Source organism: Stegodyphus dumicola, chromosome 2 (genome assembly GCF_044657685.1).
Source record: "Stegodyphus dumicola isolate Sdum_Otavi_A_Nest chromosome 2, ASM4465768v1".
In the NCBI taxonomy this organism is placed as follows: Eukaryota; Metazoa; Arthropoda; class Arachnida; order Araneae; family Eresidae; genus Stegodyphus; species Stegodyphus dumicola.
In genome coordinates, this window is record NC_140769.1 from 176,654,296 (window position 1) to 176,669,501 (window position 15,206).

General features: G+C 30.6%; 1 protein-coding gene across 1 annotated transcript in view; it reads right to left on the reverse strand.

The window, feature by feature from the left end:
- The window catches only part of LOC118197290 (uncharacterized), a 275,863-nt gene that overhangs the window by 7,687 nt on the left and 252,970 nt on the right, over nt 1-15,206 (reverse strand). The window contains exons 3-4 of the mRNA XM_085811469.1: nt 13,536-13,985; nt 7,524-7,806 (exon numbers count right to left, since the gene is read on the reverse strand). Coding sequence (XP_085667595.1) covers nt 7,524-7,806; nt 13,536-13,985 — 733 coding nt within the window. The remainder of the gene's footprint in view (nt 1-7,523; nt 7,807-13,535; nt 13,986-15,206) is intronic.

The following is a 15,206-nucleotide window of genomic DNA, read 5'->3' on the forward strand; positions in this document are numbered from 1 at the left end:
CTGCCATAGCCTGAATTCATTCTGAGCAGCCAATGTTTAGATTCAAACTTAAAAGTAATGATTTTTAAAGCTACATTTTTAACGGAAATTTTGATTTAACAGTTCAAAAAATATCTTTAATTTTATAAATATATATAATTTGCTGAAAAGGATAACGATCGTTCGAATCTTTTTTCCCATCCTAGACCTGGCTACAATTCTCTGCCATCTTGTTCCAAATCAGCTAATATATTTAAGACTATTTGCATCGCTAAGAGTTCGTAAATTTAACTTTCCGTTTTACAGTACGAGAGCCTTCAAAAATCAGGTTTTGAATCATTGTTTGCAAATAAGGTCAAGGGCTAGTGAGTCTGAAACGCATTTCTTAAGGTACTCCAAGTTGTGATGTACCATGTTCTCGCAATGGTCCACACATATAATAATAAACTAGACTGCATAATGACGAACTCTTTCACCAGGATTTCTTTTGTTATTTTCTCATTTTCTTGATATTGTAAGAGTCATATTTTCGCTTTGCGCTTTTAAATGCTGTCTAAATTGGATTTTCCACTTAGCTTTTAAAACCGCTTAGTTTATGCTTACGTAGTGTTTAGTAACATTTCCTTTTCATATGTGTATGTCAATATGCAGTATAGCAGAAACCTTAATTGGTTTTTGGGGATATCAGTAAAGAGTGCATGAATTCATAAAACAGAACTGTGTCCGCTTATATATTTAAAAATTAGGGAAATTATACAGAATGAGAAAAGACTGACTCATAATATAACTTCTAATATGAGGCTAAAATAATTCTAATTCTGTGAAGGTAACATTAAATTTAATAATAAAAAAGGAAAACAAAAATAAAAAGGCAAGGGGAAAACGTTTATGTTATAAGGTATTTTTTCCACCTTCTTAACATGCCTTCGTGGTGTAGTGGTCAGCACGCACAGCGCGTATTCAAGAGGCTCGCGGTTCGAGTCTCGGCGAAGGCGTTGCTCGTGTTTCAAAATAACCTAATGTCTCCACAGTGGCGATCGAACTAAAAAAGTGGTGAATGATGATTCTTTAGCACCAGGATTTGGCGACTGGGTCCCCTAAAACTCCAGTCACCCTTTAAAAGGGGAAGTATATAAGGTATTTTTTCCGCCTTCTTAGCATAGAGCTACGTTACGGACTTTTTGCACTTGAATGTCCTCAATTTAGGATTCGACTTTGCTAGTGATTTTGGAATTTCTCTTTTCCACTTCCTGACCCTCTTTGCAGTTCTACGTGCGGATAGACTTATGTGATGTGCCTTAAATTCATTGATCCAGAGACACTGCACTTTTGCGGTATTCTGAAATATACAAAATCAGTCAGCCAGTCAGTCAGTTCTTAGCATGCCTTCGTGGTGTAGTGGTCAGCACGTTCGATGCGAATTTGAGAGGTCCATGGTTCGACTCGCGGCGAGGGCATTGCTCATTTTTCACATTTCCTGCTTCCTAACCTCATGTCTCTACAATGTTTCTAAATTCTAAAAATATACATCTCTGTCGTGCAGTCCAATATAATTCGATAAATCTTCTAATTGTTGATATTAGTCAATTACTTAAAATATCTGTAATGCTCTTCTCTCGAAGCATGAAACGACGTACTAAACTTCAACTTTAATGTTTTCACAAACTTCAGCCTCCCATTACTTGTATGCAAAAAGCTCTTAAATTCAGCAAAAAATTCAGCAGCACAAAAGGCGTTCGTCTATCACATAATTATTCACAAAGTTAAGTTATTAATATGTCCTTCGTTCCAAATTTAACCCAAAATTATTCTAATGTAAACATTGTTATATCCAAAACTGATAACAATGGTTAAATCATTTTTATGGACAAAAACATGCATTAATGAAGTCACGAAACTGGTAATTGTAAGTCACGAAACTGGTAATATTGCTCGATCCCTAAAGATCCCTTAGCTTCTGACTTCTCGAAAAGTTAAAATCGCTATATAGTCATCATATACTCGCTCAGTTCTGTTTGAAAAATTGCTTATTCTGTCTATCATTTACTGTGATGTATTTATGGTCTTTTCAAAATTAAAAAACGATATGGAATTCTCTTTCGGCCTAGAGTTTCTGAAACATCATATCGCTTAGCCAAATATCTGGTTTTTAGATTTTCCCCATAATTTTCTAATAATATTTGAACTATTAAAATCTCTTTTTAAGCCGTCAATTAAATGTAAGGATATTTCCTCTTATGGTTGTTCGCCCATAAGGTTCATTAAAGTTTTAGTGACGAAGCATTAAAATTTCATATAACTAGACTTCCAAAATTTCATTTCATAATTTCATTAATATATTTCATAATCATATATAATATATTTCATAATTTACGTTCTGAAATTTAAAAATTAATTTCTGTTGAAGTGTTTTTCAGTCAATATGTTTATTTGAGTCAGATTTGCTTGGATTTCCTAAATAATTATTATCGCAAAATTTAAGTTATTCATACAGGTTATCTCTTTAATCCAGTACTTGTTATCATTTACATGCATTAAGGTCAAATTAAATAAAGTTTAATTACTATGAAAATTCCAATATGCTAACATTTTTATTTCATTACTACTTTGCCCGATAGATGGCACCACATTAGTTTTTGCATTGTTAATCCCATTCCGTTGTATGTAACATGGTTGTAACTTTTCTCAATGTTGCAAAATATTTTTGCTGAAAAAGAGAGAACTATGTCTGATCTTTCTCAAAACAGATATAATTTTAATAAAAAAACCAAGCATCCTAAGGTTGTTTTTTGCTAATTTTAAACTAAAGAGATTTTTAACTTTTCAATTGGATCATTATTTTTTTAATCAGAATAAAATTTTAGTTGATTATGATAAAACTTTTTGTTGTGACACAAATTTCTCATTTCAGTTTAACTTTCACTTCGCAGAAATATGAGTCAAGTCGCCACTGGGCTTACTTTCGACAAATCACTGGTTCTCAAACTACATACAACGGTATTCTGAGATTCCTCATAAGACTTCTAGGGGTTTCAGAAAAGAAAATAGAAATCTGAAAGAAATTTTTGATGCCATGTGGATCGTAAAACTGCCATCTAAAGTAATTAATTAAATAACATGTTTTTATATCTATTGTTACCTAAAATGATACGAAATGGGCCTGCGTTTACGAATAAATTTATAATAAAATAATAGTCTATTTTCTTTTTTTCATGTAAAGTGCATACAGTGTTGAATATATTAATACTTTCTTCACATTTCTTTGTCTAAAGATGGCTGAGATTCCACGAAACAAAATTATAATTTTTGTGCACTTTTTGAGTGGACAACGTTTGAAGACCACTGTTTTAAACTATCTGTGCAAGGGTTTTTCCGATAGGTTGATTTCAGAGAATTATTCAATCACATAGCCGCTTTGTTCGCCAGACAATATGTAATATTTAACCTGAACGAGCTGCTAATTTAAACTAATTTATATAATTTTTAATAAGCTATTTTTTCAGATTAATTATCGCCATTTCAATTATTCTTATCTTAGTATCTATATTGGAACTTCAAATGATACAAAAAATTAAAATTAAACAAAGTAGATTTACTATCCCAACTCTGATTTCCAGACTTTATAACTGAAACTCAAAACTGAAAAGTGATCTACAGAATTGAAAACTCACATTTGAGGGGCCTAAATTGAACGAAGTATTGAAGTTTAACAACTTATAAATAGAAATCATAAAGCAACTTTAGTTTCTAAAAGCGACTAATTCTCATTTGTTAATTCTAGTCTCATAAATCGGTCATCGCATAATCACGAAATTACCCGCGATTTCAAGTGATAGCTAAATATGATACCTAAAGAAAACTCCGATGTTGCCAGTTTATAAATCCGCAACTGCACATGCTGTTTATTAAAGTCATTCTAGTTTACACTCTGATTGAAAACCAACAGAGAACTGTAAATAGCAGAAAGCACTTAATGTAAAAGTAATTTTTTATCTAAATAAAATTTTACAATTATATCCTCCATTTTCTTCTTGTGAGTGCTTATTAAATTCTATGAACTGCAGTTGGCAAGCATTTAAGAACTTAAGACACAAATAAATCAGATAACGCTGACTGTTTCACGAACAATTTTGGTACAGACCTTGATTGAAACTGCTTTAAATGTAACTTTAGATACGCTTAAAGCAATAAAAGATTCACCAATTTAAGTGTAGTTAATCATATTGGGGAATACGCTTTTATTTCATATAGTAGTAGTTGTAAATTTTATTACCTTTCCATCACCCGTATATACAAAGGTAGGGGTTTTGATCCAAAAATTGGACAGCGAGTTTTCAGTGAATATACATGAACTAACTTTAACCCAACAAACGTACATGAATATGGCGGCTTCGCTAAAGTGGGAATTTTTTACCATTTTTTACCTAAGGGTCAACCTGTACACATAGAAAAGGGAAGTAATATTGTCCGTTAAAAAATTCGATAGTGAGTTTTCAGTAAATAAGCATGAATTAGGGTCTTCACAACACGTTTTTACTATTTTCACAATGATATCTGTCTGTCTGTGTATCTGTATATGTACGACAGTGTTTTCATCCACAATAACCCTTATATGAAACTTTCAAAAATTTATGTTTTCCGTAGCTTAAAGAGTTAATTAAATTTTGGGTAAAACTGAATAGTCGCAATTGCAGGAAGCCCATAATAATTTTTAATGGGCAACCGGAAATGGTATTTTATTGAAGCCCATAACAAGTTTAATGAAAAACTATGCAATCAAAAACTTTTCGGTTTTAGTATTTAAGACTTGAACGAGAATGTGAACAACGTATTAGGATAAAACTAGTAAAACTGGTAAAGGGAAATTGAAGCTCTGAATAGACTTTGGTAAAAATATATTATGAGATATTTCCAAAACTTCTCAAATTTGGTATTTAGAATAGGTATGTGTATTAGAATAGGTATCTATTAATGCTTATAAATATAAAATGTTTGAGATTAACATTTTATATTTACAAACATTAGCTGTATTCTTGGAAATATGCTAAATACGAGAATAAGCTCATTATGAAGACGAGCTCTCATTATAAAACAATATTATCACTACGCATTAGTTTTAAAGAAATAATATAGCAAATAAAAATAATACAGCGAATATAGAAGGAAACGTATGGCAACACTTAGCACTCTATCGGGGATTCTCAAGATATGTTTGTTCTCTTAAAAAATTTTGCGAGTATCCGCTCGTTGATTTGTAAATCCGGAACACTATATGGCTAGAGGATATTCTATGATCATTGCAATATTTTCAGATCAAAGTATAAGAACTGATGTGTACATGAGTATCATTATGTAGTTGTCATTGTCCATTGTATGGAGGCTACAATAATTAACATCTACAATAATTAACAATTAATATCTCTTTTTTACGAAATGATTCTTCCTTTCATATTTCGAAATTTAGGTTTACTCCAAATAAAATTCGCCAATTTTTATGACTTATTTTTAAAATTTGTGTTTTGAATAATTTTATAAATTTTTCGAAAAAACTTTTGAATTATAACCGATACAATTTTTGCCATCATTTTAAAGTAGGTGTATTTCTAAACATACCTGGAAAAATTAGAGTTTTGTATTCAAAATTTCCTAAGATATACGTAAATTTACATTTTGGCGCGTTTTGCCTTTTGGCAAAAGCGATAATAACGAAAATGTGGTTTGCGCGCTCAGTTAAAATTATTTGAAAGTATGAAAGATGGATTTTTCCCGTTCGTGGACAATGAAAAAAGTAACAAAATAGGTTGTTATAAATTAAAAAGTTCGCCAAGTGATTTATTCTTGGAGCAAACTGAAAAAATTCTCCAAGATAAATTTTTAAATTTCTTCATAAATGTCTCACCAAAAATTTCAAAGTTTAAAATCTAGGCATAATTTGAGTCGTAGAATCGCAATATGGAAAACATTTGGTAAGTTATTTCAGAAAAACTCAGATTTTGTGTCAAAATACCCATGTTAGGACAATGCTATGTATAAATCTAATATATATGCTAAGTCTCGCTTTCGAGACATGAAAAACGCAAGCTGAATTTCGTCAATCGGCCCAGTAGAACGGAAGATATAGAACTGTTCATTTTATTTATTTATTTATTTAATTTCGCAGTGTACCTTTATTATTAACCATTGCTAAAACATTTCACCTTTCTATAATGCCGTTACATTATTCAATACAAAGTGTTCATATAAGCTAAAGTTGTTACATACTAGGTAAACTTATATGATTACTTACATTTATATTTCAAATTAGAGAAACATTTCTTTTAAAAACTTATATATCTTTCTTTGTATATCATAATGTTTAAATATGGACTTGCTAGATGGCTTTGACCTGATACAACGCTTTTTATTAATACGATCCGTTAAATACTGCTTAAAATGGTAGAGGGCAATGTGAAGCATTCTGTTTAAGAAGGAATCTATCGCTATATCTCAAGTATGTAGATTAAACATTTTCTTTTATAGATTTTTTATTCTGTAAACTAAAACAGTGGAACAAACATTAAAGATGATGAAAGCTGATTTTATAAAAGCCGAAACGCATTAGCGAAATTTTGAAGTTTTTTATATAAAAGGGGAACTGAAGTTATGAATATTCAATAGAATATTAAAAATAATTTAAACAACGTTTTAATGGCATTAATAAAAACTTGGGGTAGTTTATAATATGCGTTTCAACAAAGACGCTTTTAGGAACTTCGCTGTCTAGAAAATGGTACAACTGCAATGTTTTACATGTTGAATGAAAACCATACAATATCTTTAAGCATGTAGTGATCCAACTTTTAGAGACTAAATAATTTAAGTATGGAAAAGCACAAATGGTGCAGAATTTTTTCTTGTAGTAAGAAACTTTGCTCAGGAAATTATTTGTTTAAAACTTCTAAGTGCGTTTTTTTATTTAAATCTTTATGTAACTTTACTAAAATTTTATTTAAAATAAGGTCTAAAATTTATTACTTTCATTACCTTTTTTTCCATAAAAATTACGAATTGTGTATAAAACCCAACTTAAAAAAAATGTGTGTTTTCTCCATTTTATTCATGTGAACTGCGCAAGTTAAACGTTTTCAGTATTTTCTTTATTAAGATAGAATGGAAGAAAAATCGATTTTGTTTAAGATAACGCTCTCTTACAACCAGATCTATTATGCTCAGCAACTGTTTGTAGAGGTGAAGAGAAGAAAGAAAAGCAGCTTTTATAGTAGTATAAAGAACATCAAGAATTACAAAATAAATATGTAATGAATGTTTGCAGAACGTGCTATTAAATAATAAAAGTTTCATAAATCATCTTCAATGAGTGTTTAATTTTGAGTGTTAATAAACATATTTTTACTGCATTAAGATAAATGATATTCTATTACATTTTGCATATAAATATAATTTCTTATTACTCATTATTTATCGCAATGCCAAAGAAAATTTATGAACTTTGTCTTGCTATATTATTGTTTCAAAAAGATGAGTTAAAATTCAAAAGAACTTACAGTAGGTGTATTCCTTCTAGGCAGCACATAACGGAATCTAGGTGGCAGTCGTCTCGTATTTTGAGATTCTGGTACCGTGTTCTCGTCTTCGGGAGGAACATCTGTAGCAAGAGTTGGTCTGAAGCGTCTAGAAAGTGTGTACGATGATCGCGAAAGAGTCTTTTCCAGAGACTGAGTTGGCCGGATGGATTGTCGATTAGGAAGACCGTCTGGGAGTTTGAAAGATGATTGGAGGACTGTGTTGGCATTCAATGGCTCGTCCGTTCGTCTTTCGGCTTGCTTACTATAATAGAAATATTATGTTTTTATTATATAGATAATTGAAATTTAAAATATTTCTCTGTCACTCATATGCAGCTATTATAAATTTAAAGAAGAACAAAATTTCAGAATTTATGATAGCATTATTAAACGCGGACATAAAAAATTCCAAATTTAATTAAAGGTATGAGGAATATTATATTTTTACATTTTTGAAATAATTATTTTTATATTTTATCAAGCAAAACATATATAAATAAATAACTAAAACAAAAGTAAAATAATGTAAATAAAATATAAATTAAATAAAAAAATAATATGAAATCGCAAATTTAAACAAAACTAATTATTACATGTAGTAGTTTGATACTTAATAAATAATTAAGGATGATTAATGTGTATGATTGCATGCATGTGCTAATAAAATCATAGCACATGTATGATTGCATGCATGTGCTAGTAAAATCATAGCACATATATGATTGCATGCATGTGCACATTTAACATTGTAATGTGCAGATTAACATGTGCATGTGCACATTTAACATTGTAATGTGCATATTAACATGTGCATGTGCAAATTTAACATTGTAATGTGAACATTGTGCATGTGCACATTTAACATTGTAATGTGTTGTAGCTAAATAAAAGTGTATGCATGTATAGCACATGTATGATTGCATGCATGTGCTAGTAAACTCATATATATGATTGCATGCATGTGCTAGTAAAATCAAAATTTAGAGTAGGACTAACAAGCACCAATACTTGCAAGTCTATAAAAAATTTAGCAGATTTATTGCAAATAAAGCCAGAACGCAACCTTATATGGTAACATGAAAGCTTAAAACGAATTGCATTCTTAATCCATGAAATTCCTTCTGCTAATGGTTTCTTTTATGTTATGGTATAATAAATTCACAAATTTGTTAGTCGTTTAATAGCAGCAATATCTATTATTCGTAATATAATTAGGAAGGAAAATGTTTCACTTTGAATTAATGACAAAACTTTCAGATTTTAGTAATTTATAAAGAAAAATTCATCCAGAAAGAAAGAAAAAAATAGTGTTTAGAAATGTCGTATAATTTTTGGATGGTAGCAATAATAATTCCGGAGGAAATGTCATAGTTCCCAAAACAACTGTAAAGTTCCAAATAGTGTCAAAGAGAATCGAAAGAAAATATACTAAAATACGATCATAAAACTGGTTCAAAAGCTTTATCCTATTGCTTTAGCAATGAAAGTCGAACTTAAAACAATTTTCGGAAAAACAAAATAAGTAATTCTCGTTTAAGCAACGAATTACAATTACTTTAAATTTTAAAATTATTTTAGATATATGAGTTAATGTAACGTCACCTAATTGTAAGATAAGTAATCTATATAACTGCTTGCGTTGAAGAAGACAGACACTCAAAGCTTATCGATTTTATTTGGAATAAAGCATGACCCGACAAAATAGCCCATGCCAAAACAGCCCCGACAAAGAAACTCGCGACAAATTGGCCTTCAAGAAAATAGCTAAATGCATCTGTAAACATCTTATTTCTAGCTTCAGTTTTAAAATCTTTTTATGTGACTATCGACTTTTTATATCAAGCGACGAAATTTACATCCAGCTTTCTTGTATCTAAAAATAAAAAAAATATTTTCTATATTTTACAATGTAAAGTCATGCGCAAGTGCCTTCGCCGAGATATTCGAACTTCGGACCTCCCGAGCACGAGTCGAATGTACTTCAAGTACACCAAGGCATGCAAAAAAGAAGGAGAAATTCTTCTTCTAAAGGCAGGTAAGGTCAGTAAAAACAAAAAATTCGGTGTTTATTCACACTCATATTTCAAGATAGTTGGATCATTACGATGCTTAGATATATTTTTAACCAAAACATGTAAATCTTCTGTAAATTATATACTTATAATAATTTAGAACATAGGCCAGAGCATACGAAACTTTTGTATGCTGTGGTAACTTGTATGTGAAGTTTATTGCTATGACACCGTACATGTCATACTGTATGACGCTAAATAATCCTACTATAATGATTGTGAAACATTTTTTAATAAGACAACACATGTAAATATGCTTAAACATAAGATTAAGGTTAATAATTTTTATAATGCGTTTGGGTGTAAGATGTAATCACTGATTTATGCATACGCCGTGGCACATTTTTATAGCGCTTGTATATATTTAGATACTAAAAATTTTAAAGTGCTCGCGGAACCTACTTCAAAAGTCTTTGATGTAGGCTATTTTGTCATGAGTTATTCTGTCATGTTCTACTCTGTTGGAGCTGTTTCGTCTTGGGCTATTTTAGCGGGATACCGGGATAACGCTTAGAAACCTCTTTAAGTAGAATTGAAATAATAATTTCCAGTTTCTGTTGAATGTTACTAGGTAAATTATCCTTATTCTTTAGAAACAATTTTATAGAAAACAAGGGTAGTCACTAAGAAGTTAAAAATTGGATTTAAGTGGAACGATTCGAGTTGCAGTTAGATAAATCTGTTGTCTATACAGTTAGATTGAGTCGACAATTAGCTAAATCTATGAATGTATTGTTTCTTTAACGTTTCTTTGATGAAATACAATTTACGAAGAACTGTTAATTCAAGATAGGAAAGGGATACGCCTCACTTACCCTTTCTCATTAAAGCGCATATCAAAATCCTTAAGATAATATTAGATTTAAATCAAATAATTCTGAGCTCAGCTTTCTCGTCAAACGTAAAAGCATTTAAAATGTGGTCTCCTTTTAAGGTCTGATGGAAACCATCAGCAGAAAACCTACTTTTTAACATCAGAAAAAATAACTCCCATGGTGGTGAACAGAATATGCGAGCATCACGATATAGACGTATCTGTGTTGACGGTTCTAAAATGAGAAATAAGATCTTGGATTCCTAAGAAGGACTCTTCAGAACAGTATTCGGCCTCAGTTAGCTTTAATAGAAGATAATGTATATGTAACGGTGAAACACCGAAATCTGGAGAATGTCGACTTTCACCGGTGAATGTCAACATTCACATAGTCTCTTAGTGTATGTCCGAAATATTTTCCAAATACTCTTATTTCTGACTTACACCGGTCAATGTCGACGTTCACCATGTACTAATAGTGAATGTTGAACGTATAACAATATTATATTTTCTTCTCCGTAATTCAGTCGCGAATAAACTTGAAATGAAACTTGAAATAAGAACTTAAGAACATGAGAACCTAAAACACACAATACATTCAAAATGAGAAAGGAAAATAATAGAAGTTAAAAACTTACTTAATTATACAGTACGTTCTAAATGAGAAAATAAAATAACAGTAATAAAAAACTTACTAAATTATGTGATTCAAATCTTATTTATTGCAACAACTGAAACTATCATGGCACTTGATGAGCTCTCTTTTCGACTTTCCCCAGAGCATATCTGTGATTGTCGACATACACGAGTGAGAGTCCGAATATACAAGAATGTAGTGAAATATTCGGTCTTTCACCGACATATTTGGTGAATGTTGATATTCTCCGGTGAAAGTCGACATTCTCCAATTTCGGTCTTTCACGGTAATATATATATATCAGGAGGCTAGTAGATGCATTTTTAGAAAGTTATGATGTTCAAAGTATTATGTAGCTTCATAAGATTTCTGAACGTGACTTCTTTGCAGCTAACTTGGGATACTATTGTAAGATAACTCTTTTTTCAGAAGCCTTCAGGGTGAATAACGTTAACAGAAAATAGAATTTTAGGGGCAACTTTACTAAAACTGGAGTGTGGTACCTTTTGATTTACCTTTGAATTCCATGTTTAAGATTACGTACAAAAATAATAGTATTTTCTTTGACAATTTAGCCGTTTATTGCTATTAAACCGAATCAAATTTCCGTCTACTTAACGAATAACAATCGACAAAAACTTCAATCAAAATTATTTGAGAGGCTTATTAAAGCATTATGTTTTAAAGAAAATAATTAATATGAGTTGCAGGAATTTTAATTTTGTTGGAATCGCATAACATATAATATTAGGAGTGTCACCTTCATACCCGCATTTGCGCGTAATTTTTTGATAAAAACTACTGAATGTATATATATATATAGAGAGAGAGAGTGTGAGAGAGAGAATATATATTAAAATATATGTATGTAAGTAAAGTCTAATATCCCTATCCACTTTGGATACTTTGGACAGAATTTCTGACTCACGTTATAAGAAATAATGCACAAAACACGGAAAGGAATTTTTTTTAAAAAAAAGAACATTTAGCATTGTGCAGATTTTGGAGATAGAAGAGCAAAGTGTACAGACAATAGAGTATTGCTTAGGGACGAAATTGAGAAACCGTTCGGCAACAAACCGAGTTACAATATGACAAAAGGATGAGGCTCTGTTTCACTAGAAGAATTAAGTTCGATTATTTTAGACTTTTATACTTGAAAAAGTATAATAGCTAATTACAAATGAATTTTCTCGTTATAAGTAGAAATATCGCAAGATGAAAATCATAGATAAGATGAGAGGTAGGTATTATTATTATTATTATTATTATTATTTGTTTAGCATGAAGTAATAATTCCTGGAATTAAATTCCCTTAAGAAACACAATGAGATAAAAAAGTGTTCGATAATTTAGGGTAAGTTCTCTATATGAAGGAAATAATCTTGCGAGCAAAACTGACTTATCGAGTATTGTCTAATACGTCTACTGTCAGTTTATACGGAATAACAGTGAAGGAAGCTTTTGCAAAAGCATTCCGACAATTCAGAAATGAATATCTTTTGTCTCTAAGCAATATAATATTGTGAATGCTGATACATATCTCAGAACAACTCAGAGAACTTTTAAATTCATAACATTTTCTCTTTACGGCAAACTAAAAATTAAACCGTACGATGCTGTAACTAAAATTAAATCGAAAGCCCATAATCTGAAAATACCGAATACATTATGCTGTTCAATACATTGTTCTTCTAGAAACGGATTAGTTTGCAGATTTATATAAGTGTTCATAATGGGCAATTTCTGTGAATAAGATAACATATCGAAGTAACATTCAAGGTATTCAAAATCTGAAAAAATGCAAACAAGGAAACTTTCTGGTTTATTTTTATAGAAATTGTCGCTAATGTTTACAAAAGTATCCATTGGAAAGAAAGAAAGTTTCTAAATAACATGCATTGTTTGCTATTTTACAGAATGTACTTTTCAGATTTATCTATCATTCGAGATTTTTCAATGAATACATTCAGCATCCTTTTCATATACATGTATAACCTATAATAGATAAATGCTTCAATTTAAACTTGTTTTTAAATTTTTGCTGCATGTTTTTATTTATGTAAATTTGTTTCACATTTTTACATAGTTTATATGAATAAATAAAATATTTCTGCATAATAGAAGGAGAAGAGGGTAGCTCATTTCATGCATAGAAAGCAGGATGGTCAACAATAAAATTGTGCAATTCAGTGATCGATCATCATCATTGTGTAACTGTGCCGAAAAGGAACTTCAGTAATTAAATTTGCTAAATAGTGGTTTTCTACGTTATAATGATATTAATTTAACATAAAAATTTTGTAACGTTCTAGAAAATGTAAGGTCCTAAGGAGAAAATATTATGCATTTTTCGAAATATATCTACATTGTTTCTGTCAAAATTAACATCAAAATAAAACTGAAAACTTTACTACTTAACAGATTCACGTACTTTACCTATATTTAATCACTCTTCAATACTTTACCTGTCAGGTGTCGTAGATTTGTATTCCTTTGTAACTCCTCCAACAGTGGGCCTATATCTACTTGACTGCTGTTCTCCAAGGATTTTATTTGGCTTGCTTGGAACAGGACGACTACTTGTAACAGCTACAGTTGCCGATTTTTGAAAGATGGGCTTTGTTGGACTGGGTTTCGGAGTAGATAGATCTTCAGGCTTTGCAGGGAAGATGATCTGGGATGTACTTTGCAAAATTTGAGCGTACTTTCCTTCGATGTAAGTTCCGATGACTTTGGTTTCGAAGACGGTTGTAGCTCCATCTTTGACGTGTGTCCCACCCAGAACTGTGACCAGGCCTGTGGGGTACTGAGGCAGTGCAGGTGTGGATCCGGGTTTCTGTAGATTCTGCTCCGGTTCATCATTCCTTGGAGAGTGAGGAGTGGTACCCAATTCACTAAAACCTGGCTTCAGATGCCTAAAAATAAATGTTTTGTTTATTCTTGTGTTATTAATCAATTGTTAAAGACCAAAATTTATTTGACTTTTCCTTTTCCATTTTTCATTGATGTGGCTCACTTCAAAAGCATGAACATTGATTTAGGATGAAATAACCAGGTAAGATGAGTCAGTCACTTAAAACGTTGAAGCACTGCCTTAAAATGCAGCAACTACAATAGATTGGTGCTGAACTCTAACATTGCATAAAACAGACATAGTGTGAATCATCAAAAACAACCAGTATTTGTACATGATAAGTTTTCGCAAGCATTCCTTAAGTGTTCAGATTATAGCATTATTAATTTTCTCCTCGGAAAATTTTGCTTCATTTGAAGGCAACAATTTTTAGCAGATCACTCATTCAATAATTTAAATGCTAAATTTGAAGGTAAATTCGGAAATTCAAGTATTTGTATTCGAAACTAATTATTTGGTATTGGTTCAGAAAGAATATTGGAGCTTAAGTATAATAGAATAGGTGCAATATTTGTGATTCAGAGTTTCATTAAATTGCACTGTAACACTAAACATTTAAAGTGTCCTCGCTTATTAAAATAATTTCCATTCCATCGCATTAAAGTTTATTAAGCAGATGTGTTTAATAAACGGCGATTTATGTATTCCAAACAGTGATTATTAGGTTTAAATTTTTAAATAAAATGCTAACTAACAATTAATTCAGTAATTGATCAAATAATAACCAAAAATTATTACTAAAATTAAACTATTTATGCAATTTTAAATTCATTTTTAAATGTTCTATAAAGATATTTTTATAGTTATGTTCTTGACTAACTTTTATCTTTTACAAACAATTATGCTTTCTGCAATTATTTAATAATTTTCAACAATGGTGTTTCAATTGCATTCTCAAATATCTTAAAATTTCTGATAGTTTTTATCACCAGCACGTTTCAGTTCAAGATTTTTCTTAACATTTGCATTGTTTCTCTAGATTTGATTGATGATGACATGTCACCACAATTTTCTACCTATTTTTCTAAATAGCATCCTTTTATAAGTTCTTTATTAATTAGAATTCCTTGTTTAAGTAAATTTCACAATGCTGTCTGAAAAATTCCCAGCATAAATGCTGTTTTTCTCTGGCTGCAATTACTAAGAATACTAAATTTATTTTAAATAAATACGTTTTCTTTCAGACTTAAGTCTTTTCTCTTGACATTTCAACAAATTACAC